Source organism: Panthera pardus, unplaced genomic scaffold (genome assembly GCF_024362965.1).
Source record: "Panthera pardus isolate Hobbes unplaced genomic scaffold, ASM2436296v1 HiC_scaffold_3, whole genome shotgun sequence".
Classification (NCBI taxonomy): domain Eukaryota; kingdom Metazoa; phylum Chordata; class Mammalia; order Carnivora; family Felidae; genus Panthera; species Panthera pardus.
In genome coordinates, this window is record NW_026526876.1 from 60,797,300 (window position 1) to 60,823,856 (window position 26,557).

At 42.1% G+C, this 26,557-nt stretch overlaps 1 protein-coding gene across 1 annotated transcript in view; it reads right to left on the reverse strand.

The window, feature by feature from the left end:
• Positions 1-26,557, reverse strand: part of MYO1D (myosin ID) — a 265,335-nt gene that overhangs the window by 223,454 nt on the left and 15,324 nt on the right. The window contains exons 8-13 of the mRNA XM_053892918.1: positions 24,715-24,860; positions 24,523-24,637; positions 19,864-20,034; positions 16,062-16,132; positions 12,589-12,663; positions 5,768-5,900 (exon numbers count right to left, since the gene is read on the reverse strand). Of these exons, the coding sequence (XP_053748893.1) occupies positions 5,768-5,900; positions 12,589-12,663; positions 16,062-16,132; positions 19,864-20,034; positions 24,523-24,637; positions 24,715-24,860 (711 nt within the window). The remainder of the gene's footprint in view (positions 1-5,767; positions 5,901-12,588; positions 12,664-16,061; positions 16,133-19,863; positions 20,035-24,522; positions 24,638-24,714; positions 24,861-26,557) is intronic.

The following is a 26,557-nucleotide window of genomic DNA, read 5'->3' on the forward strand; positions in this document are numbered from 1 at the left end:
TGATACAACTTTTAAACTTAAATGTTTAATTTTTCTGGATTCTTTTTCTTTGACCAAATTGACCATTTGTATCTTTTTTTTTTACATTCAATGTAATCACTACTATATTTGGATTTATTTCTACCATCTTAATTTATCCTGGCTTTTCTATGTTCTTTAGTCTCCTCTTTCCTATGTTTTATAGAACTGATTACTTACTTCTCATTCTGACCTCAACTCATTTCTATTCTTTTAATGACTACATGAGGGAATTTAATATGCATTTGTGTGTTATTAGGATTACAAGCTAAATAATGTTTTTATTATTTTTCTGAATAACCGATGACTTTAAGCACTTGAATTCTAATCCCTTATCCTTCTAATTTATATACTTTATATATTGTGTCTAATTTATATATTGTGCTATTGGATTCTCATCTGTATTTGTTAAAGTTTATTTTTATTTGAGAGAGAAAGAGCAAGCAGGGGAGGGGCAGAAAAACAGAGGGGGAGAGAGAATTCCAAGCGAGTTCTGCGCTGTCAGCACAGAGCCCGATGTGGGGCTTGAACTCACAAACTCTGAGATCATGACCTGAGCCAAAATCAAGAGTCAGACGCTTAACCGACTGAGCCTCCTAGGCACCCCTACTCTAATCTGTATTTTTAATCCAATATTATTTTAGTTTATTTATGCACACCCACCTATTTACCAATTTCTTTGCTCTTCTTTTTGCATTTCAGACTTTCATTTTGTATACTCTTCCTCCGTCCTGATATGTATGTATATCCTTTAGAACATCGCTTAGTGTGCTTGTAACCCTCTCCTCTTTTTCAGAAAGATTCTTTATTGTGTCTTTGTTCTTGAAACGAATTCATTCTCTTTGTACAGAATTTTGGTTTACAGTGCTTTTCTTTTAGCCTGTTATTCTTTTAAGTGGATCTGCTTTTAAGGCATTTTCTTAGTCTTTGATGTTCTGGGATTTCACAATGTGCTTAGATGCAGATTTCTTGTAACTGTTCCAGCCTGGGATATACCAGACTTCCTGACTCCAAGAGAGTGTTATCTTTCATCACTGTAGAAGTTCTCAGCAATATACCTTTCAATATTGCTCTGCCCATCCTCTCCTTTCCATGAGTAACTGATTAGATGCACGTTAGACCTTTTCATTTTGTCTTCCATGTTTCTTAATAGTGTTTCTTTTTGCTTCATTTCTTGGTCTAAGTAGAATCCTGGATAATTTCTCCACTTCTTTCTTTCATTCCTCTATTCTCTCTTCAGCTTTGTCTAAACTGATGTTAAACCTATCCTTGAGTTGCTAATTTTAATTTCTATCAATTGCCTAGTTACTTGCTTTTTCTCATATTTTTAGGCCTTTGATTTCTTGAAACATACTAAACATTCTTATATTGTTTCTGATAACTCCATTCTAAGAAGTTTTCGTGACTCCGACTCTTGCACCTGGTACTTTGTTCGTGTGTGTAGTAATTCTTTGTGGTGAACTCCTTATTTTCCTTAAAACTTTATCTGTGGAAATTCTTGAAGGTCTGGTTTGAAGGTGGTTTCTTGAAGGAAAAAAACTGTTTGCTTCTATCATATGCTTGGGGATCCCTGGCCATGACCCTTTCAAACTAAACTGTTGATTTAAACTTTTTAGGCCATCCAGGTAGTGTGAATCTGGATTGAAAACCTCATGAAAACTGGCTTACAATGATAAATTCTCCAGAAGTGTTCACTCCCGCTTTGGCTCAGGGCCATGGACCAATATAGGCAGTTTTCCTTTCAGATAATGAGGGATTATTTCTTGTTCACTTTATATGCATCCCTTTGAGGATGCAGTCCTTTGGAGACCTGCCCATGTGTGTGCACATGCACGTTTGTGTATAATCTCTTATTAGACACTCTACTTTGGGCAGGCCCTGGGCTTCACTTGAGGACCCAGCCTTGAACACCTATGCCCAAAGTTACCTACTTCAACAAATCCCCAAAGAGACAGCATCTTCTTTTTCCTTAACTTCTGCCTTCACTCAGTCTGTGGCCTGCATGTTCCTTACTTTCTTATTAGTTCATGGCTGCATTCAAGAAGTGGATTTTTATGTTTTACCTAACATTTTAGTTGTTTTCAGTTGGTTTTAGTAGGCGCTTTCTTCACTATGTTCCCAGCAAATGCATTAGTCATATATATTTTTAAGATCTTCCCATGGTTCTAGATGAAACTGATATCTAATTTTATTTTCTCATATTAACCTACTATGAAGGGAATATTAATCTCATAAAATGAGTTGGGTAGTGGTCTTTTTCCTATCCTCCAAAACAGTTTATATATAATAGGAATTATTGGCTTCTTGGAGGATTTATAAAATGTATCTGTAAAACCATCTGGGCTTCATGTTCTTGGCAAACCTGGGAGAAGGCAGACTTCTGATTAGTAATTCAGAGTCGTTAAGGTTACTAATTTATTCAGATTTTCCATGTCTTCTTGAGTTAATTTTGATAACATATTTTTCTAGAAAATTAATTTTTCAAGTTCACTGGCATAGAGTTGTGCACAATATTCTATGCCTTATAAAATCTCTGTATTATATGAATATACCTTTTTTTCCATTCATAATGTTGCTTTTTCTTTTTTATCAGTTTCATTAAAGGTTTGTCTATTTGACTAATTTTTTTTGACCTATTAATTTTAATTTTTGCTATTTAGAAGTCATTCTCTTCTGTCTTTGATTTTCTTTGGGATTCTTTTTCTGGTTTCTTGAGTGGAGAGGTGAACTTAACTCATTTACTTTCAATCTTGTTTTTTTAATAAAGATATAACAAGTGGATCACTTTAGCAGCATTCTACAGATTTTGATAAATTCTTTATCATGTAGGTCCATGTATTTTATAATTTCCATTGTGATTTCCTCATCAATATGTGAGTTATATAGGAGAGCATTTTTCCCTCAAGTTCCCAAGCACATTAAAAAAAAATAAAGGCTGCCCTTTATATAGATGGAGACTATATCTAAATGGTTATAACTTCCTTTGTGATCTAGTATGTGGTCAGTTCTTGGAAATGTTCTATGTATACTTGAAAGGGATATGTATTTCCTATTCCCTGGGTGCAGCGTTCTTTTGATCCATTAAAGTTTAAATTTGGTTTTCAACGCTTCTGCCTTCATACTTGTCCGCCTGAAATATCAGTTTCTGGTACAGCTGGTTTAAAATCTCCCACAAGGATTGTGAACTTGTCAACTTTCCTTTCAAAAATTTTTTCAGGTTCTTTTTTTGCTTTATGGAGTTTATGGATAATCACAGCTATATTGGATATTGGTAGGTACCTAGCTCAAAATGACTCTATTGTCTTGGGTGTTTTTATTTATTGTTATTGATCTCTTTATCTGTATTACTACTTTTTGTCTTAAATTCTATGTTCTTTCACATTAATGTTGTTTTTAATCATTTTTTTGGGGGGGAAGGGCTTGATGCATTCTTGCTCACCTCTTTCTTTTTCATCTTTCTGCATACTGTTCTGTTTCGGTATCTCCTAGACAAGCATACACCTGGATTCTCCACCTGTCTAGTCTTCTTAGTCTATTTACATTTATGGTGAATACCGATTATTACATTTATTTTGTGTTTTCTAAAAGTAACGTTTTCCTTTGTTGCTTTCCCACCCACCTTCCTGCCTTCTATTGGGCTGAGAGGATGTCTTTATTCCTCTTCTTGTCCCTGTTCTCTCCCTCATTCCCACTCCTCCACGAACACCCAGACTGGGAAGCTATAGCACAGACTGCCAGGCTCGCTGCCTACCTCCTACCCAGCATCTTTTGTTCTGAGGCAGAATCCTTACTTCTAGCTAGGTGAGCTGCTGACCAGAATAAAAATGCACTTCCCAGCTTCCCTGGAAACTTGGCATAGCAAACAAGATGGAAGGAGCATGCTGTGTGAGGCACCCAGGAAGTCTCTTAGGGCAGAGGCCCCAGTTGCCACCTGGGGCCAGGAGGATGGACGTCAAGTGCCAAGTGTGGCTGAGCAGAAAGACAGAAGGGAGCCAGCTCCCTAACCATCTTAAGGGTGCCATACCCATCCTGGAATACCTTCTTCTATACCTTATTTACAGGAGAGAGAAATAAATGTCTCTCTTGTTTGAGCCCCTCATTTGGGAATCTCTCTTTTATTAGCAGCTGAATGCAATTCCTGATACAGAAATTATAGATGGTTCTAGAATTTTAATTTTTATTTAGAAAGAGAGTGTGCATGCGATCAGGGGAGGGGCAGAGAGAAGGGGGAGAGAGAGAATCCTAAGTAGGCTCCACACCGGGCATGGAGCTCGATCTCACGACCCCGAGATCATGACCTGAACTGAAATCAAGAGTCAGACACTTAACCAACTGAGCCACCCAGGTGCCCCTGGAATTTTTGTTTTTTAAAAATGCACATTTAAATACCAATTTTAGAAAATAAAGGTGATTCTTTTCTGGTTAATGAAATACATCTAATGTATTTTATAAACTATAACATATTCTATAAGCATGTTTTGTAAGATTCTGTATTCTCCATTTCTTGGGTCACACGCCTCCCTTCTAGGTTCACCATCCCTCTTGCAGGATGATGCAGGTTGGAGCTGACATGCACAGAGAAGCTAAGGGACAACAGGAACACTTCTAATGGTGTTCTGGTCTTCGGTCCTAGTATCCTCAGCCCTGCCTTTCTGGAGGTTTGATTCTACAAGTCAACAAATTGTGCTTATTTGTTGTCATGTGGGGCCGAAGAAACCTGACAAAATGGAATAGAACGCTACTGAACAGATGTGTTCTTGTGCATTTGCCTAATTTATCCACAGTGAAGTAACCAGAAACAGCATAGATTTAAATTCTTAGGAAGGAAGTTGTTTTTTTTTAAAAAGATAATAATGAAGAATAAAAAACACATGAAAAGCACCAGAACAGGGAAATTAAAAAAAAAAATAAATAAAAATAATGAGCCCCAAAATGCTGCCTAATTTATCAAACTTATCAACAGGAGCAGTTTGGGCTAGAAATCTGCTCTTTAATGGGGGGAAATAAACAGACTTAACTTATCAAACAGTACTACACCTGAAAAGAACAATAAAAAGAAGAAACAATGGTCAGTAATACAACATTTTATTTCAACTTTTGTAACAGCTTAAGGACAATACTTAAATACTAACCTTCCTCTTGAAACTCTATCTGGTCATTTTGTATATGGACACGAGATACAGATGGCATATTACTGTTTTTTAAAAATCTTTATTTATTTTGGGAGAGAAAGAGCATGAGTGGGGTAGGGGCAGAGAGAGAGGAGACTGGCCTGAGCTGAAAGCAAGAGTAGGACGTTCAACTGATGGAGCCACCCAGGTGCCCCTGGCATATTACTGTTTAATTCAAGATTTATTTATTTTTTAAGCCAAGCCCTCTCTTCAGTACAGGGCTGAAGCTCATTTTGCTAAGCACACAATTTTAGTAATATACGTATAGTTTTTAAAGATCTCACTAAGAGTTTCCCCTTGTCAACAACCATAAAAAACTCAAATTTAACGAAAAGCATTTCATCTGGCATACAACTATTTCAGCCAGCCATGTTAAACGAAACAAAACAGGGATAAGAATTCAATTACAACATTCACTTTAAATATCTATATGGTTCAGTGCAATTTATCATAATTACCTAAAAAGCGAATCATACGTTCTCTATAACATATATCAAGAGGGAACCAATGACAGCAAATGGTGCTGACCACCATCAAAAGTGGCGATAAAATGGATACGTAGAAAAGAAAATAATTACCTTTGATGCAAGGTTGTCCACTAAAGCGATCATCGAATTCTTAAACAAGGTGGCAGCTGTCAGAGGTCGCTTGGTCACCTCTGTAATACTCAGTTTGCCTTCGGGCCACATATTCTTCAGCACGGGATTTGAACTGAGAAGCAGAAAGAGCAATGAGAATGTTACATTCAAATAAGCTGAATAGAAACTGCTAAGGAATCCTGCTGGGCTGCACCCTGGAGCCACAAGGGGACTGCAGACTGGAGCCACCGTGGAGTACAGACTGGAGCCACAGTGGAGTGCAGACTGGAGCCACAGTGGAGTGTAGACTGGAGCCACGAGTGGACTGCACCCTGGAGCCACAAGTGGACTGCACCCTGGAGCCACGAGTGGACTGCAGACTGGAGCCACGAGTGGACTGCACCCTGAAGGCACGAGTGGACTGCAGACTGGAGCCATAGTGGAGTGCAGACTGGAGCCATAGCGGACTGCAGACTGGAGCCACGAGTGGACTGCAGACCGGAGCCACGAGTGGACTGCAGTCTGGAGCCACGAGTGGACTGCAGACTGGAGCCACGAGTGGACTGCAGACTGGAGCCATAGTGGACTGCAGACTGGAGCCACGAGTGGACTGCAGACCGGAGCCACGAGTGGACTGCAGACTGGAGCCACGAGTGGACTGCACCCTGGAGCCACGAGTGGACTGCAGACTGGAGCCACGAGTGGACTGCAGACTGGAGCCACGAGTGGAGTGCAGATTGGAGCCACGAGTGGACTGCAGACTGGAGCCACGAGTGGACTGCAGACTGGAGCCACGAGTGGACTGCAGACTGGAGCCACGAGTGGACTGCACCCTGGAGCCACGAGTGGACTGCACCCTGGAGCCACGAGTGGACTGCACCCTGGAGCCACGAGTGGACTGCAAACTGGAGCCACGAGTGGACTGCACCCTGGAGCCATGAGTGGAGTGCAGACTGGAGCCACGAGTGGACTGCAGACTGGAGCCACGAGTGGACTGCAGACTGGAGCCATGAGTGGACTGCACCCTGGAGCCATAGTGGACTGCAGACTGGAGCCACGAGTGGAGTGCAGATTGGAGTCACAAAGCCTACCTGGAAAAAAGACTCCATCCAGAAAATTATGCTGAGAGAGCATAGTGGCAGATACCATATCACAGATGGAGAAGATGTGTCCATAACTATCCTACATTTAAAAAATTCTTGGGGCACCTGGGTGGCTCAGCTGGTTAAGTATCCAACTCTTGGTTTCAGCTCAGGCCATGATCTCATGGTTTGTGGGTTCAAGCCCTGTGTTGGGCTCTGCTGATAGTGCAGAGCCTGTTTGGGATTCGCTCTCTCCCTCTCTCTGCCCACCCCGCCCCTCTCTCCCTCCCTCTCCAAATAAATAAATAAACTTAAAAAAAAAAAACAAGATTCTTGGGGCACCTGGTTGGCTTAGTTGTGGAGCATGTGACTCTTGATCTCGGGGTTGTGAGGTCAAGCTCCAGGTTGGGTACAGAGATTACTTAAATAAATAAACTTAAAAAAATTCTTTAAACTTCTTTAAAGTGACATCTACATTATCATTACCTAGGACCCTCAAATGGTTAACATGGCTCTTACAATACATACATAAAATCAAAAGATTTGGGTGGTCCGCAGGAGGAGGACAAGCCACTAGTGACAAACGATGCTCAATGTGGCATGGCAGAAAACATGGGCATGAAAGGAGCTTCTCATCGGAAGAAACACTCACACAGAACAGATATCACGACAAAAAGCCAGCTCTTTCTAACAAGGCAGACAGGAATATAAAAGAACCATGTTTACATTGCCTTCCAGTAAATCCCTCACTGCAGCTGAATTTGCACACTCATCTATTGGCAGTTACAATATTTTATTGATGTGACACTACGACTGTTGCCATCCAATTCCTATGGTGTACTTCAGGCCAGTTTAAATGCTAAAAATTATGTAAAAATCATCATTTAGCTCTGTGGAGATGTTTTTTTACAACATGCATGGTGGTCTCAACTCTGATTTGCTTCCTGTTTCATTTTGGGTGTCTTTGATTTTAAAGTAATTGGAACTCAAACTGTTGTTTCCTGGAAACTTCTTTCTTCCTGCCTTCCTTTCCTCCTTCCTCCCTCCCTTCTTCCTTCCTATTTGTGCACAGTTGTCACATGACGTTACATCGGCTGCAGGTGTACAAACGGTGACTCCGCATCTCTAAATGTCATGCAGCGCTCACGTCCAGTAGCTACCACCTGTCATCGTACGATGCTATTTGTCAGAAATCTTTTTTTTTTTTTTAATTGGGGGCTGAGAAGAGAAAGGACTCGGCAAGGACATTCTCTGCTGTGTTTACTACTGCCATCGCTTTGCCCGCTGTTCTTTCCCTGGTGTAAAACTGAGAAAACTGAGGTGGTTCCCCAAATACCTAGCAAACTTCTGCACAGAGGTCTGAAATGACAGGTGTGAGATGCCAGAATAAGTGCCCAGAGAGCAGAGAGGAAAAAGGGAGAGCTGAAGACTGACCGGGCCTGTACAGAGCAGCACTCCCACCCCTTGCTGCTGCTAGTGGGGGGTGCTGACTACCACCGGAGCGGCGCTAAAATAACCCCATGATCTGTGTGTGGCTCAGGGTCCCCATTTCACCCCTCCCTGCTCCTGTCCCTAGTTTCCCGGTGAGCGCTGACCATCAAAATGACCGCATAAGGGCATACCGTTTCTCCTGAAATCTTCCATTCTAGTCTTTAGCAGAGAGGATTTAAGGCAATGGTTTTCAACCCTTAGTTCAGAGGAGGCCTGGGTGTCTCCCTAACACTTACTGAACAGAATTACCAGAAAGTAGAACATGTGTGCTTTGAAAATTCTGACGCAGCCCAAAGACTGGAGATCGCAGACTTCGAGTCCATGCGTTTCTGCCCCAAATTCCACCTTACTCACTGTTGGCCATAGAGATTATTCCCATATTACTTGGTAAATGGAGGGAGGAGAGAAGGTTGGAAATGAAGGAAATAAGATGTTTATTATGATTATTGTTAAATAGTTGAATTCACATATAATGAACCAAAAGCGATCCATACAATCATTCTAAAGAGAAAGAACTCTTCAGGCCGGTAAGTCATGAATGTAATAATAAAATAGTTTTCAAACGTCTAAAAGAACCCTTTTCTTAAAAGGGAACCTTATTTATCCAGAAACCCAGTAGGCTTAATAGATAAGACAGAAGTTACATGGCTTAGAAGTGAGGAAGTCAAGAGTGAAGTCTGTGCACCTGGCGTGCCACCTGCCGGCTCCCTTCCTCTCCATTTACACACACAAGCAGCTAAGCACTATGGATTCTACAGGTAATAGTTTTCACTTTCAGTTAATAAACTAGATTCTCACTGCTATTTGACTCTCCACGCAGGTTTTCCAATAGGGGAGGACAGCCTGTCATACCAATGCAAATATTCCATGTCACGGTCGGATTTTTCACTGGAAATAAACCCACACGCAGCTTTGTTTCTACATGAATCCTGCGAGCTTGGGATTATGTGAGCCCAACACTAGGAGGTGGAGCTCCTCTCACTGAGCTGGACCTGTGGGCCAGAAAAAATTCACGAAGGTAATGAAGGCTGGGGCGCCTGGATGGCTCAGTCAGTGGAGCGTCCGACTTCGGCTCAGGCCATGATCTCACGGTTCGTGAGTTCGAGCCCCGCATCGGGCTCTGTGCTGACAGCTCAGAGCCTGGAGCCTGCTTCGGATTCTGTGTCTCCCTCTCTCTCTCTGCCCCTCCCCTGCCCATGCTCATGCTCATGCTCTGTCTCTGTGAAAAATAAACATAAAAAAACAAAAACAAAAAAACAACGAAGGCAATAAATGACACCTTCTGTAGCCTCTTGCTACATATCCTGGGTGCCTTCCCCTGGCAACACATGCTGATATTGCCACTGGCTGACTGAGGCCGTTTACTCCACGGAGCAACGCCAGACTCCATCACTTGTCCCTCAAAATGGGTGCATCTTACCTGAAAGTTCAAGCATTGGAACCCCTTTCTGAAAGTCCCTTTTCCCCATGACCAGCTTTTCCACGGACCCCTCTTGCATTCCCATCTCTGTAACCTTTTGGTGCTGACAGCTCCATCACTTGGTGGCTTCAACATCCATACAGACGTACCATTTAATAGGAAAACTTCTTGAAAGAACCATTTAAACGCAACGTCTCTACATCTCATAGTCCGTATTCTCTGGAGCCCACCTCAACCAGACATTTGTTTTCACGACTCTACTGAGACCAGTGTTGTCAAGGGCCCACCTGACCTTCATGTCAGCAAATCCGATGGTTAATCTCGGCCCTCACAGCATTTCCTTTTTGACGGTATTTCACAGAGTTTATGATTTTTTTTGGGGGGGGGGGGTGCCTGGGAGGCTCAGTCGGTTGAGCATCTGGCTCCTGCTTTCACGTGAGGTCATCGCCTCACGGTTCATCGGATCGAACCCCGCGTCGGGATCTGCGTTGATGGTGTGGAGCCTGCTTGGGATTCTCTCTCTCTCTGCCCCTCCCCTGCTCTCTCTCTCAAAATAAATACATGCATATTTTAGAAAATCACTTTGTTTTTGGCTTGGCCTCTGTGACACCAGGTTTCTGGTTTTCCTCCTACTGCACTGGCAGCCCTGTCTCCTTTGCTAGTTCCTTGTTTTTTGCTTGACTCCGAACGCTGGAGAGTCTCAGGGATTAGTCTTTTTGACCTCTTCTATTTATCTGTGCTCACTCTCATTAATCTCGTCTAGTCTTACAGCTTTACATACTGTCAACAGACTAGGGACCATGAATTTATAGCTCCAGTTCCTCCTTTACCCCGAGTTCCAGATGCGGACCTACAATTGCCTGCTTGGCATTTCCAGCCCAGCGCCCAACATTATAACATGTCCAGGACAACACGCTGGGTCTCCCCCACCCAGCTGGCCCCTCCTCAAGCATCCCTCCCCCAGTGCTCAGGCACCGTCTCAGATTTCTGTTTTTCTCCCTCACACCACACATCCTATCCATCAGCGTATCTTGTTGGCCTCACTTTCGAAGTATCACCTGCTCTGACCACTTTTCATCACCTCTCTTACTACCATCTGGATTACTAGTCTATTTGGTCTCTTCATTTCTACTCTCTTGCCCTTTATAGTATGTGTTTTACACAGTAGCCCTAGTGAGTTCTTTAAAATATAAAATGCGCCCTACCATGAATTCCAATGGCTTCTCTTCATACTTCATCCTTACCTTGGCTCACAGACTCTTCTTGATCCACACCCTGCCAACCTCCTTAAATTCATTCTGTATTACTCTTCCCACCTCTCACTCTGCTTTTAGCAGCACTAGCCTGTTCTCAAGATACCCACGCTCACTCCCACCTTGGTGCCTTGGCACTGGCTGCTCTCTGCCTGGAATGCTCTCCTCCGCCACGTGTTCATGGCTTACTCCCTCACTTCATTCAGGTCTCTGCTCAAAAGTCACATCTTTTTTTTTTTTTTAATGTTTATTTGAAAGAGAGAGGGAAAGAGAGAGAGAGAGAGAGAGAGAGAGAGAGCAAAAGAGCGAGCACACGAGTGGGGTAGGGGCAGAGAGAGAGAGGGAGAGAAAGAATCCCAAGTAGGTTCTGTGTTGTCAGTGGAGAACCCAACACAGGGCCGAATCTCATGAACCGTGAGATCATGACCTGAACCAAAATCCAGAGATGGACACTTAACTGACTGAGCCACCCAGGTGTCCCAAAAGTCACCTCTTTTAAGAAGCCTTTTCTGGGGCGCCTGGGTGGCTCAGTCGGTTGAGCGTCCGACTTCAGCTCAGGTCGCGATCTCACGGTTTGTGGGTTCGAGCCCCGTGTCAGGCTCTGGGCTGATGGCTCAGAGCCTGGAGCCTGCTTCCGATTCTGTGTCTCCCTCTGTCTCTGCCCCTCCCCCATTCATGCTCTGTCTCTCTCTGTCTCAAAAATAAATAAACATTAAAAAAAAAAAAAAAAAAAGAAGCCTTTTCTGACCACCCTTCTCAATAATGCCTCCCTTGACCCTCCTTGTCTATAACCTTCAATCTCCTACCTACTTTATTTGTCTTCACGGCAACTTGTCACCACCAGAAAGTTACTTATTTTGTTGCATAAGTGGTCACCTCCACTGGAGTAGAAGGTTCATGAGGGTGGGGCAATAGCCTAAATTTTTTCACAGCTGGATTTCAGGGCATAGAAGAATGTATGGCTCATAGATGTGCAACACATTTTTGATGATCTCCCGACCAACGGACTATGCAGATTTAGTATATAAGTGACTACACGTATCTCTAGTCCCAAAGAAGAAACTGGCTAAGAATGTCTTCTTTATGGGCCTCTTTCCAAAGCATTCCTACTGGGTTTGAACTTACTATCCTTTGCCTGGTTTTACTTAACCACATCTTTTCCACATTTTCTTGGATTGTGAAAAGGTTCTGTCCACTCAGATTCTGTCAACACTGACACCAGATGTTAAAAGTGGTCTCTTAGTTGGAGGCAAAGGCATTACCATGGGAATCTGCCACTGGCCTACTTTGGGGACACTGGTAGGGGTGCCAGAAGGATGGTAGTAGTGAACAGAAAAACTGAGGCAGATCAGGGAAATCAAGGAAAATGATATCAGCAGCAGGGCCCTGCCCTAAATTTATAGATTCCATAATCACCAAGTAATATATTATTTCATTCATATGATCAAATAGAACTAGAAAATTTGCCAGAAGCTCTTAAAACTGTCACATAAAAGTAATCATGTGCATATGTATTATGCAATATATATGTCAGAGAGCTTGATGGAAAGATAGTTAATAAAATTTCAATCCTACCTGTTATACATGAGGCGCTTGAAATCTTGAAACAAAGTGTCTTTATTTTTGTCAATAAATCCAACGACTGAATAGCTAATAGAGGGGGAAAAAACCACAGAAAACATGCATTATTCACTAAGCAAGAGCCACATTTAAGCTTTTCTACAAATCTACAGGCCTTTCCAGTGTTAATGATGCAAACAATCATCTGTGGAGCTGATACTGTCCATTTTGTTCTGTGTTTAAAAATTCCAAATTTACCTACTAAGTAGAGGGCATATTGTTTTTATTCCTCAAAAGGAGAGCAAACATCAATCATTATGATTAAGACTGCCATTTTCTACTGGTTTACTGCTTACCTCAAGAAGGGGACTCTCAAAAAGATAGCTGTGTTTGTGTTTATCATCCAGCACTCCTAAGATCAAAGCAAAACAGCAACAGACAGGAACTACTAGTCTCTTCGTAGGGAGGTCAAGTGACTTGCCTAAGGTTCTCTCAGTGTATTCAGGGTGGGATAAAAGAATCCAAGGAGAACTGCAAAGGACGGTAAGATTTAGATAAGCAGAGGGGAAAGAGGAAGGGAGATCACACAGGGAAGCAGATCAAATGAAGGGGGAGGAGCAGGCACATGCATGGAGTGCTTGAGAGAACACCAGGAGGGACAGTGTCAGGTGCTGAGCGCCCACATAAACTTGAGTTGGTGATGAAGGAGGGATCGGAGCTGCTCTGTTACAGGGGCAGGTGTGGACTCGAGGGGCAGCAAGGGTGGTGCTGGGGGCAGGAAAGTAATGGAGGACTCAGGGTGACAAGGACAGAGGCTCAGGGGTGAGGCAAATAGGAACTCCAGATGCACCTGCTCCCAACGGCTCTACCTTGTTGCCTGTCCTTAACAATCAGATCAGTGGAGATAATTCTCAGATGTCTAACCCAGACCCCTCGCTGATGTTCTCACCTCACATATTTGATTCTCTAAGAAGATTCCTTCAGGCTGCACAGCCCACAGGAGCTTCGAGGTCACCAGGTCCAAAACAACTTCCTTGCCTCCTGCATCCTAGATCTGTTTCCTAAGACCTTCAAGTCACTTTTGACTGAAACCTTGAAGCCACCTGACTCTTTACCTATTGTCTAACCTGTAACATTCAAACTTCATAGTCCTTATTTTGGCCTTGAAGTTCTCATTATGATTTGATCTCAATCTACTTTTCCAGACATTTCTACTTCTCTATGCTACAAAAAGGATACAGTCCACTTAAAAGGACCTAGTTACTATTTCCTGAATATTTCTAGCACCCTTCCCACTTCTCCCTTTAAAAATAATTCCTAGAATCTATGGACTAGCTACCATCAGCCTTCCTGGGTTTATCACACAGAAATACTACATCATGTGCTTATTCTAAATTCTGACAATACTGTTATTAGTCATGTGGTGATTATTTTAGACCATCTTTTATTGTCCTGATGTATGCATGTAAATGTGTGGATATATATGTACATGCATATTTATGGGTATAAATAAACACACACACAACCATATATGTACATATGCATCTTACATGGGAAGCTCTTCGTGAGCCGAGACCACACCTTATAATACACTGTGCACAAAGGAGATATCCACTAAGAATCTAGAAAGGGACTGAAGGGCTGAGGCATTGGATATCCCTCAAGAGGGTCAGCTAGCATCCAGGACTAGGAGTCTGGAAACCTAGCTACAGTCTCAGCTATTCCAGAAACTTGCAGTGTGACCTTGGGTAAAAATTTACATAAGTAAAGACTTTACATAAGTCAAGACTTTACATAAGTCTTTTAATCTGTAAAACAAAGGGGACGGGCTAGCTGGTCTCTATGGCCTCTGACCAGCTCTGCTTTTATGCTTCTGAACTGTATGAAAGTGTCCTGTAAGTGAGGCCTGCATTTTCAGCGGGAGATGTCTGCATCACGCTGGATCCTCCCTCTTAGTATTCTGGAACCTGGGAACAGGACCAGAAAAAGTAGAATATGGTGCTATTCCAGCACTAATGGCTAGTTTGACAGATGGGGTGATAATCTTGAGCCATATTATTTTATGATTCAGTTTTAATTTAAATCAGGAACAGCTATTAAAATCCCTTCAAATGTCTTTTCGGCATTTGTAGAGATGATCATTTGCCTTTCTGTTGTTGTGTAATCTCTTCCTGTAATGAGTTTGATGAATAGAACTCCTAACGTATAAAAGAAGGACAAAGGAAAAGAGGAAACTAAACAATAATAAGATAAGAGGCAGTGTTCAGTGGACAAAGCATCCTAAGTGTAGTAGGCTGAAGAACTGCAACCCCCCCCCCCCACCGCCCCCCAAAGACATCTTTGTCAAATTCCCTGGATTCTGTGAATGTGACCTTACACAACAAAAGGTGTGATGATGCTAAGGATCTTGAGAGGAGAAGTGTATCCCGTATTACCCAGGTGGGCCCTAAATGCCATCACAATTGTAGTTTTAAGATAGAGGCCGAGGGAGATTTAACACAGACACACTGAAGAGAAGGCAGCATTGTGACCACAGAGGCAGAGATTGGAGACATGTAGCCACAAGCTACTAGAAGCTGGCAGAGGCGAGGAACAATCCTCCCCCAGAACCCCTGGCATGTGGCCCTGTGGACACCTGGAGTTCGACTTCTGGCCTTCGGAATAAGAATGGATTTCTCTCTTGTTAACCCACTTGTTTGTTATAGTAGCCCCAGGGAACGCAAATGCTAAGGTGGTTATATTTTTAGTCATATTTTCTTATCAATGTCTACTTTTCTTACATTGTGACCAGAAAAATTGGCTTATGAGAATTTTACTTTTTCAATTAACACTTGAAAAGTAATATGGCAAAACTAATTTTCCTGTAGTTACCCAACTGCTTATAGTTCTTCACACACAGTGGTGGCTCTCGGCTCTGGAATGCCCTCCCTCCTCCCTCCTCCCTCCTCCCTTCCTCTTTCCCCTAAGCCTCTCACTTTTAGGACTCAGCTTGGATAGCACTTCCTCCCCCAAAACCCCTCTATACTCCTTGCCCTGGGCTAATGACTTCTCTTCAATGTTTCCATAATGCCTTGCACATCTCTAGTTTGACCCTTCTCATTCTTCGTTAGAGTGACTTATTTATCTGCTACACCCACCACTGAACTGTTAGCTTCTCCAGAAAAAGACCCATCTTACCCATCTTTCTATATGTTCTTAACATTCTTCCACGATTTATTTATCCATCAGCTAATGTGAGTGGCATCTATGCCATAGTGGCCACACTATGTGCATGGCCGCCATAGTGTGGGTTCAAGAAATGGTTGAAAAACAAGGAAGGAATGAAGCTATGCCCTTTTTTTTAAGTGAGGAGATGAAAATATACTGGCCTATGAAATGGTGGAAAAACGCAAATAAATAGGAAAACAGTTTTTATTTTTTCTGGTTATATTTTCTAAAATGAAGTTGCATGCCAGTCATCGCATTAGGTACCAAAGTAAGATACTCACACAACATCACCCGCGTAATGTCGAATTCGAAAGTCTCGATCAAACTCCAGGATTTTATCTGAGGCGCAGAGCTAAGAAAATCAATAAGGAGATTATTTTGAAAATGGCTATTTTCACTTTCCTAAAAATATACTCCAATTTCATATAAGATGATGATAGTGTCACAAATCATGATACCATTATGAATGAGATAATGCCCCACCGCGTGAGGCTTATATGGCAAAACCTTCGAGCTTACACCGGAAATCCACACAGCTGGACTTCATTCCCCAGCCACCCTTGCAGCTGGATATGGCCAAGTGACCAGGTGCTGGACAATGGACGGTGAGTGGAAAGGAAGTGTGGTTATGTCAGGCCAAATCTGGTAAGAAGTGGGTGATCCTTTCTGCACTTCCTTTTCTCCTCCCATTAGCTGGATGCAGAGAAGGATAGTGGCAAGGGGAGGGAAGAGCTGGAAAATGGAAGAAGTCCAAGTCCCTGGGAGAGAAGTGCTAAAATCTTGGCTGCTGCCTGGGTGCGGCCCAGCCTATCCAGAGTCTCCTTCTCTTCCACACTCCACTCAAGGAGCACCACACTGAAGGCGTGCTGTCTGCTAAGTGCACATGTCTCAGTCAGTCCTCACAACTGATAAAGTAAGTTAAGTATTATGAGCTCTCTTTTACGTACTAAGGCCCAAGTCACATGGCTTGTAAGTGGTAGCTCTGATGATTCTTGGGACCAGATGTAATGTCTGTGCTCTCCACGTACACAACGGCCTGGCTAACTTGTCTTTTGCTAAGCTGGGACTCAATTCAGGTCCATCATTTCAAAGAAGATCAGCCTCCTGCAGCTCTTTCTCATGGAAGAGGAATACGTTCTGGACAGGCAGTTTTTATATAGCCTGGTGGTCTCCATTGCTTTCTGTAATTTTACTTGTTATAGTAACACCCAGACTTCTTTGTCTGCCCTGTGAAGGATCACTTGACATCCTACAGGTTCTAAAGCAGACATCCAAGAATCCATAAAGCACTGAGTGCACTTACGTACAAAAACTTAAGTTTCAGTATGGTGGCTTCTAAATTGATAACTGGACTAGTAAAGGAATAATTAGTTTATTAGTTAGACAAGTGAATAATTCCAGGAAATGAGAGTCAGATTTCCGAGGTCCAAATCTTGGTTCTGTTTTTAACTTAACTTTTTAAACTTAATACTTTATAAATTTTTAATTTCATTTCAACTTTAATAATTACTTCTATCAGAGAGTTGTTCTAAAGGTGAAATGAGATACAGAGAGCAACATAACATACATAACATACAGAGGGATCTCCAAAAAATTGAATTCCTCTTTCCTTCTGTCTCTCATTAACCATTTTACAAAACCCTTTTATTTATAAAACTCCTCATGGAAAAGGACCCAGGAGATGCCTACGCTGAGTATTCTCACCTTTGGATACTGCAAAGTCTCAACCGATCTGAACACAGAAGATTTTAGATTTTTCTTTACTTTCTGAAAAGAAGTTATGTTATCATTTAACTTTGTACGCTCACAATACTTTAAATAGTAATTTCATGGTTTATTGGATCATTTACGTGTCTCTCCATGATAACTTTAACGTCTAAAAAACAATTCAGCCCCATAAATAAATACAAGGCAGAAATTTATTTGACACGTCCATAAAGCAAGATAACATGTAACCAATAGCAAATGATAATACCTGGCTTAGCATACAGCAGTATAGCATTATTTAAAGGAAAGGTTCATAGTGATGAAAATATCCTGACTGCTTGGTTATTTCATTTCTTTCCCTCATTAGGGCAATAATCCCAGAAATTAATTGGGACACTTTAAAGGTCCCAATATCTCAGGACTTGTCTGGGGGATGACAAATCCTGGAGGAAGGAGCTACCTGGTTTGAGAGTCAGAGAAACCTGGGTTTCCACATTTAAAGGAAAAAAAAAGGGGTGCCTGGGTGACTCAGTAGGTCAAGCCTCAGACTCTTGGTTTCAGCTCAGGTCATTATCTCACAGTACCTGAGTTCAAGCCCCACGTCAGGCTCTGTGCTGACAGCTGTGGAGTCTGCTTGAGATTCTCTCTCTCCCTCTCTCTGCCCCTCCCCCCCATCTCTCTCTCTCTCTCAAAAAAAAAAAAAAAAAACAACTTTTAAAAAAATAAAATAAAGGAAAAAAAAGAAAGAAAATTCCCATTTCTGCAGATAAATCACCATTTCACAATTTCTTATTAAATCGGTGGCAACTGCTTAAAAGTACTATGTACAGTTGCTACTTTAAGAATGAGATTATGTTTCAAAATATTTGGTGGACAAATTTAATTCAGGTGTATAAATGGCCAAGGTGAATCAAAATGAGGTCACTTCTCATATGAGACTCATAGTTAATTTATTTAAATGAAGTGGAGCCTTGCATGTTTTAGTTTTAAACTGAATATTCCCTAAGATCTATTTGGTATAATCGTGACCAATTCAATTCAATTTTACAAACACTGATTAGGTACCATCTGGTAGGCAGGATGTAGGTGAGTCTCCAAAACCTGGGCTGGGATTATAAAGGACGTGGGTAACCCAGCTCTCTAAGACAGGACATCTGCCCACGTAATAATACCATCTTTTAATGGATTGCTCTAAATAGTGTAGGTTGCTTCTAACTTGGCTCACTGCTCTGTCCCCAGCATCCAGGATTACGCCTGGAAACAGCAAGTCCTTGTATCAAGTGTGGGAAATGTTCTGACCAGAACCCTCATGTCAAAGGTCAGACTGTAGTATCTGACAGCCGACTGACTTGTAGGAGGGATCCAAGTCAGTCCTCAGTAACAGACCAAGGAGAATCTTTTAGAAATAAACTGGCCTAACATAAATATCAGTCAGTAATCTATTTCTTGATGATTTGTGCTTTTATCCAGTTAACTGTGGATTCTTACTCTTCTGATTACACAGTTTCAAAGGGGACAAAGTCAGAAAATAGATTTATTTGTGCAAAAAAAGAAAAATGGCAGTGTGTCAAAGATTTACATGGAAATATGGAGGAGCAGAAATGTTTGCTCCTTTCTTTATGGAAGTGATGGTGCACGGAGCCTGTTTCTACTTTAGTCTATGGCTGCTAGACACGCCTGTATTGGTAGAGTGTCAGGGACCACCAGGATGACGGTCTGCCCCTCCCAGGACAAACATAGTATCTGCGAGGCACGGCACAAAGGTCTGATAACCACGACTGCCACCACCCCTTACAGAAATGTCATCTGTTTAGCGACATTTTTAGAATGTGAAAAATGGGGAGTTTAAAAGGATGCCCATTCGTTTAAGGGAACGAATTCCTTGTAACAACGAGAATTACAGCTAGAATTCCCCTCATTTCAAGAAAGTCACATAGCCTGAAGAACTATGGCAGAGGACACATACTACGTTTTATAACTGATGACAGTAAAAAGTCAAGGACAAAAGCTGTTTTTGGTGCCAGAATTATCCGACGCAGGAACAAAATTCTAGCACATGAACAAGGCCTCTGTACCTATTGGTTATAAATGACATCATGCTTTCTAAAATCATGTTCATTTTTCCTATTTCTAGCAAATTGAATAGTCTGGAGCTCCCTCTCCTGGATATTATGATTTTTATCAGTCTTGTCATCCCATAAACCAGACAGGCAGGATTTACTTACAGTAGTAAGTTGCTTCATGATTGCTTATGCTCTTTCTTGCTTAGTTGAGTGGACCTCTTTTAACCCAACATTTAAAACCATTTAATTGTGTCCAGCAATGGGGAAAATCCTACACATCAAAAGTAGAGGAAGTTCTCATGAAGCACACTACCTTTCGGCTGGAAAAATGACCATGTTTGCCCAATTTGCTGTTAAGTGCTTCGAGGAACATTTCATCGGTGACCTTGCCGACATTCATGCAGGCGTCATCTAGGATAGCAATGATCCCCTTGTGCTGCTGCTCCACAAGGTCCACGATGATCTGATTGTTGAAGTAATCAATCTGCAGGACACAGCACGGAAGTAATCAATCTGCAGGACACAGCACAGAAGCAGGTCCAGAGGGAACAGAGAGCGGGCCAGGCAAAACACCGATGCCTCCACTGGTTTCAGGAGTTTAGGTCAAGCTTCCTTGGTGTTACGTATGTGAGTAGCATTAACGAGGTCTGATGCTAAAATGAGCACATGTTCTACCACAGGTTTAGTTTTTAACTTCTTTGTTGACTCTGTCATGAACACTTTGTGTTACCTGAGTATAGCTCAAGGCAAAAAGGATAAAGTTGGTGATATTTCTCTCATCACTAACTTTTGTTTGAATCCTATACCTAACCCTACTCCTTCATATCCTCAATCTCCCAATCTGTGTGCCATTACCCACAAGAGCCACACTCCACTAAGGACCGACAAGTAACCTTAAAGTGTTATTCGATATGTTACTTCATGAGGTTTAGGTATCATACCACAACTTGAATTTTTAGTTGTATGGCCCCAGATGACTAAAACTCAAAAGAGCATCTTCTCCAGCTTCCCCAAAGTTAAAAAGCATTCATGGGTCTAACAGAGTTTTGATATTTCTCTGGGAAAAATACAAAAAAAAAAAAAATCTAATTCTGAGATGAAAGTTTCCACAAAAGAGAAGAATGAACTTTTCAGGGGCACCTGGGCAGCTCAGTCAGTTAAATGTCTGACTCTTGGTTTCAGCGCAGGTCATGATCTCACGGTTCGTGAGACAGAGCCCCATGTCTGGCTCTGCACTGACAGTGTGGAGTCTGCTTGGAATTCTCTCTCTCTTGCTCTCTGCCCTCCCCACCTCAAAAATAAATAAATAAACATTAAAAAAAGAAGAAGTTCCAAATAACATCTGCCTTTCAGCAACTTCAATAGACACAGAGTTTACACAAAATTCCTCTGCTACATCTGTTTATTTGGATGGTCTACAACACAAATCTCACCACACTCAATGCCGGACTAACTCAGGCTAGCTGTACATCATTTGAAGGTGGGCAGTCTGTTATCACACTTTTAGTCCTGTGTGTTCCTGTGTCCCCCTCATTCAGGAGGTACCTAAACTCGAGTGTTGTCTCCATCACCTACCATAAGACCTATACGTTCACAATGGACTATTACAGTCTCATATGGACTCCTGCTCTGGGCGCTCATGCCGGTTATCTGTCTGTGGGTTTCAGCTCTCCCCCTACTCTTCCAAGTTCTCTTCTGTATCCATGGACTGAACGTCTGCAGACTGGGTGGCTTCTACTTCCTTTTTTATACTTTTGCTAGTTTGCTAAATCAGTGAGTCTCAAGAGGATGACTTTTTCCCCCCAGGGACATGTGGCACTGTTGGGGGACATTTCTGGTGGTCATGACCACATGTGCCATGGGAAGAGGCCACTAGGCGTCACGATGCACAAGACAGCCCCATAACAAAGACTCATCTGGTCCAAATGTCAATGATGCAGAGGTGGGGAAACCCTGGCCTAAATATTTACTTTTACTGTGGACATGTATTACGTTTCCTAATTAGGGAGAAAAAGTTATTTCCATCTTTCAAAAAAATATCCTTACTATTCTCAAAAAGCAGTAACTCTATACTAATTATTAGCTGAAGTCTTAGACTTTGGGAGTATAGAATTAAATACTAAGTCTTCTGTCCCAGGGACAAAATAATTAAGTCCTCTAAAGTTCCAATTGTAAAACTAAAGCGACTAGTCTTTGCTGAAAAGTTCAGAAACTTTTAGTTTGTAACTTTAATGTTACTTCAGTGCTTAAAGTGGGGCTTCCAAACCCGGTTCTTCCAGCAACCTTGATTACCAGGAGGCTTCTTGGGGGTTCCAGGGGGCAAGAAGAGATGTGACGAGTAGCTCAGGGGCACAGAGGTCTCCCATTGCCACCCCAAATAGGGCAGCTTTGTGCCTAACAGTCAAGTTGTCAACAGTCAAAAATGACATAAACTACAGCACCAAAAGCCTGTAAAAGTGAGTCAAGCATTAGGGACCTTCTGATGGGAATCCACATATATCACCTCTGAAACAGACTGGCAGAAAAACACTGATTCTGAGACCACACAAGACTCCAGATCTAACAACCAAGGACATACGCGGATCAGGGACATATATCAGATGACACCAAGGGAATGCAACGAGCAGGATCCAGACTGTGGGCAGGTCCACAGAACAAACGACTCGTTCTCTTCGTTGGAAGATTGCAGGGAAACAAGAGATGGAGCAGGAAATCTATACGTATGCGAGAGTCCTACCAACTGACCACAATGTAAGAACCTTACCTGGATCCAGATTCAAACTGTAAAAACAAACCTGTAAAACAACTGAGGAAATGTGAACACTGCGTGGATATTTGAGGATAATAAGGAATGACCATTACATTTTTTTTTTTACTTTGATAATGGTATCGTGGTTATGGTATTTGTAAAATACCACACAATGTAAAAGGCTTTACCTTTCAGAGAAGCACACTGGAATATTTACAGATGAAATAATATGATGTCTGAGATCTGCTTCAAAATAATCTGGGGGTGTGTGGGTGGGTACAGATCGACCCAAGACTGGCAACCCACTGTAACTGTTATGGTGGGTGACGGGTCCATGGAGTTTATTATACTACGATCTCTGCTCTTATGTGTATTTGAAATCTTCCATAATAAAAAAACATTAAACAAAATCAATCACTATGTTCAGAAATTGAGTTTTTAAAGGAAATAATTACCCAGAATAGAGATTTTAATTTGGGGAGACCTGGCATGTAGTTAGTACAGTAACAATTACCTTGGATCTAGCTTTTTGCCCCCTCTAGGACATTTATTTCCTGGTTTATTTTGCTAAGGATTTTTGCATTTTTAGGGCTTCTGCTCCTTTTTCAGATGTTTGGAATAGCCTACTAGAACTGCTGACTTTTCTCCTTATCAGCTATGCCTGTGGAATTGGATACCCCAATTATTAAAGGGTATTTTTGGCCAGTATCTCTGAATCACATCTGAATCATAAGTTTCATGATTAAATTTGCTATAAAAATCTAAGCTTCAGTTATACTGTGTATTAAATTGTACACCAGATCTGTTCAAAGAAAGCTGCTTCTAAACTTAATTGAATTCCATCTCCAATGTGCTACGAGAGTTCACGGTGTAAATCAAAATTGTAGGTGATCCTATTATAAAGTAATAATACACCTTTTGGTTCATTTGTAAATTGGTAAAATTACACTAACATACTTGAACAAAATTTGTTTATGGTATTCTGATGTTTAACACATGATGGAAGGTGAATATGAAATTTGAGGCAGGACAGCTATTAATTATACCACCGTCTCCCTTTAAAGTAGGAAGGTGGTAAGAAATATAAAAGTAATTTACATACAACACCTCAAATAGCTTTTTACTATTACATTGGATACTTAAAAAACACTGTTCTATTTGGCAAGAGGACAAACACAGTTTTATAAACACAGAGACGTGGAAACTCAAAAGTTTTTGCATTTTTTTTCAAGTCTGTTCTCAAGACTGTTTAAAAATACAAATTTAAGGGGCGCCTGGGTGGCGCAGTCGGTTAAGCGTCCGACTTCAGCCAGGTCACGATCTCGCGGTCCGTGAGTTCGAGCCCCGCGTCAGGCTCTGGGCTGATGGCTCGGAGCCTGGAGCCTGCTTCCGATTCTGTCTCCCTCTCTCTCTGCCCCTCCCCTGTTCATGCTCTGTCTCTCTCTGTCCCAAAAATAAATAAAAAACGTTGAAAAAAAAATTAAAAAAAAAAAATACAAATTTAAAAGAAAAGTTTAGTAGGTTTCATCCTGTCTTAAGCAGGGGGTCTAATGGTAAGCAACAAGAGAGCCAAGTAAGTCATGCTTTTTGGCTGTGACGTCTGGGGCCTGTGTCCTGGGGCAATCCCGCTCACTGGTTCTACCTCACTGCAACTGTTTGACTGTAACAACTGTCAACGTTCACAAAGGGCCATGAGGTGATAACAAGGTGTGACACGAAGGCAAGCCAATGGAAATAAATGTGAATGCAGGTGTTTCCATGCATGGATTTCAGAGAATATAAACCATATTAACTGGAGATAACAATGCCATTTAGATTACAGAGTAGAAATAAGAGGAGAAAGAGGAAGGCAAGAAGACAAACTAAATTTGGAAGCAAAGTCCAGCCAATTTAAGGCAAAAGTCACTGCTCCGAGTAACTTCTAAATGACACTAAACTCTCTTAGACAGATACAAACCAGAAAACCCATGTGGCATCAGCTAGAAAGTGCAAAGGTGGTAACTCAGCATTTCTGGGCACCAACAAGGCAGGCCAGCAGCTTAGAGAAGTCGCACCTATCAACCCTGAACGTGACTTGTAATCGCCTATCTCCAAAAGGGAAGCTAATGTTTACGTGTTGCACATACTCGAGAAGATTAAAACAAAACACCTAAAATGGTAAGATCTGACATTGTTGCTGACACATGAAGCACATGAAGGTGCTTCCCGGAGAAGCCCACTCACATGCTTCCAGGGGATCCCCTCCCGCTGGTACTCCTCCTGCTCTTGCTTCAGAACCAGCTGGATAAAGAGCTGCTGCAGCTTCTCGTTGCAGTAATTGATGCAGAACTGCTCAAAGCTGTAGGAAAAGGAATCCGTGAGGTTCAAAGAATTATAAAATAAACAACAGAGTTTTAAGTACCTTGTCCAGTTTACCTGTTGTTGTCAAAGATTTCAAAGCCATAGATGTCCAAGACACCGATGACAGTGTTCTTCCCATGGACTGTGGTGTCATAGTTCTTAACCTCAATAATGTCATTGATGCGAGTAACAATCCAACAGAAAAGGCGTTCGTATATTGCCTGTGAGGAAAACGACATCGTTAATTCTCAGTCCCCACATGGGACTCAGTCTTCTGTTTAGATTTGCGGTAAGTTTTACATTACCATCCACCTTCTCCTTACCATTCAATGTAGCTGTTGTTACTCTAAGCAGAAAAATTAGAGATGCACATCACCTGTTTAAAAACTACATGATGGGGGCACCTGGGTGGCTCAGTCGGTTGAGAGTCCGACTTGGGCTCAGGTCATGATCTCACGGTTTGTGAGTTCGAGCCCCGCATTGGGCTCTGTGCTGACAGATCAGGGCCTGGAGCCTGCTTCGGATCCTGTGTCTCCCTCTCTCTCTGCTCCCCCCCTGCTCACACTCTGTCTCCCTCTCAAAAATAAATAAAGATTAAAAAAAATTAAAAAAAAAAACCTACATGATGAAGGGGCACTGACCTGGCTCAGTCGGGTGAGTGTCCGACATTGGCTCAGGTCATGCTATTTTGGTTCATGGGTTGGAACCCCGCATCAGGCTCTGTGCTGACAGCTCAGACAGAGCCTGGAGCCGGCTTTGGATTCTGTGTCTCCCTCTCCCTCTGCTCCTTCCCTGCTCACATTCTGTCTTTCTATCTCTCTCAAAAATAAGTAAAACATTAAAACAAATTTTTTCCAAATAAGAAAAACGACATGATGTATGCAACACTCAAGTAAATGGTTTGGGTTTTTTAAAGATTACTATCAGTCATTATGGCGTTCCAACACCATCCCCACGTGTGTCTCTGTGCCCAGCTACATCAATAATTGGCCGACTCCCTTATAGAATTTGTTCCATTGCTTTATTGTGAGTTTCATCCAGTATTAAAAAGTGGGGAACCAGGGTGCCTGGGCAGCTTAGCCGGTTGAGCGTCCAGCTCTTGACTTTGGCTCAGATCATGATCCCAGGGTCGTGGGATCGAGCCCTGTGTTGGGCTCCACACTGAGAATGGAGTCTGCTTAAGAATCTCTCTCTCCCTCTACCTGTCTCCCCTGCTCGTGTGTGCTCTCTCTCTAAAATTAAAACAAACAAACAAACAAAAACACAGGAAACCAATGAGTTAATATCTATGTCCCAGTAGAGCCCTATGGATTCTAAAAATATAAACACTGATTTATAATGCTACGTAAAGATCTGGACCAAAGACCACAGTTTGAAGTCCTTGAGAATGAAACACATATCCAATACCCAAGGACACTCACACAAAGACACCCGTGGACAGACGCACCACACACTCACACACATGCACGTGCTGATACAAACACGCTCTGCGGTGCCACATCTTGACCACACTCATCGTCAACAGCTCCCTCCAGCTACTCTGTCTCCACCTGCACTCATCTACACAAACTGCCTCCAGTTTTCGCCTCCCCTTTACTCTTTGATCCACTCTAGGCTCTGCTTACCTCCCACCGCTCCCCTGAAATGGTTCATCAAGGACCCCAAGCACCTCAGTGTAGGCACTTTCTTGTGCTTCTATATGGACATCTTAGTCAGACGCTCAGTCTCACTCCACCTGGTTTCCCACCCTTTTCTGGAAACACTCTCCTCTCTGGGATTCGTGATATGTCACTACCTTAATTTTCCTTTCATTTCACTGGCTGCTCCTTCTTGGTGACCTCTGATAGGGTCTCCCCTAACTGGCCTCAGTCCTCTTCACTCTCTTAACACCTCCTGAGTCATCTCCTTAGATATTACA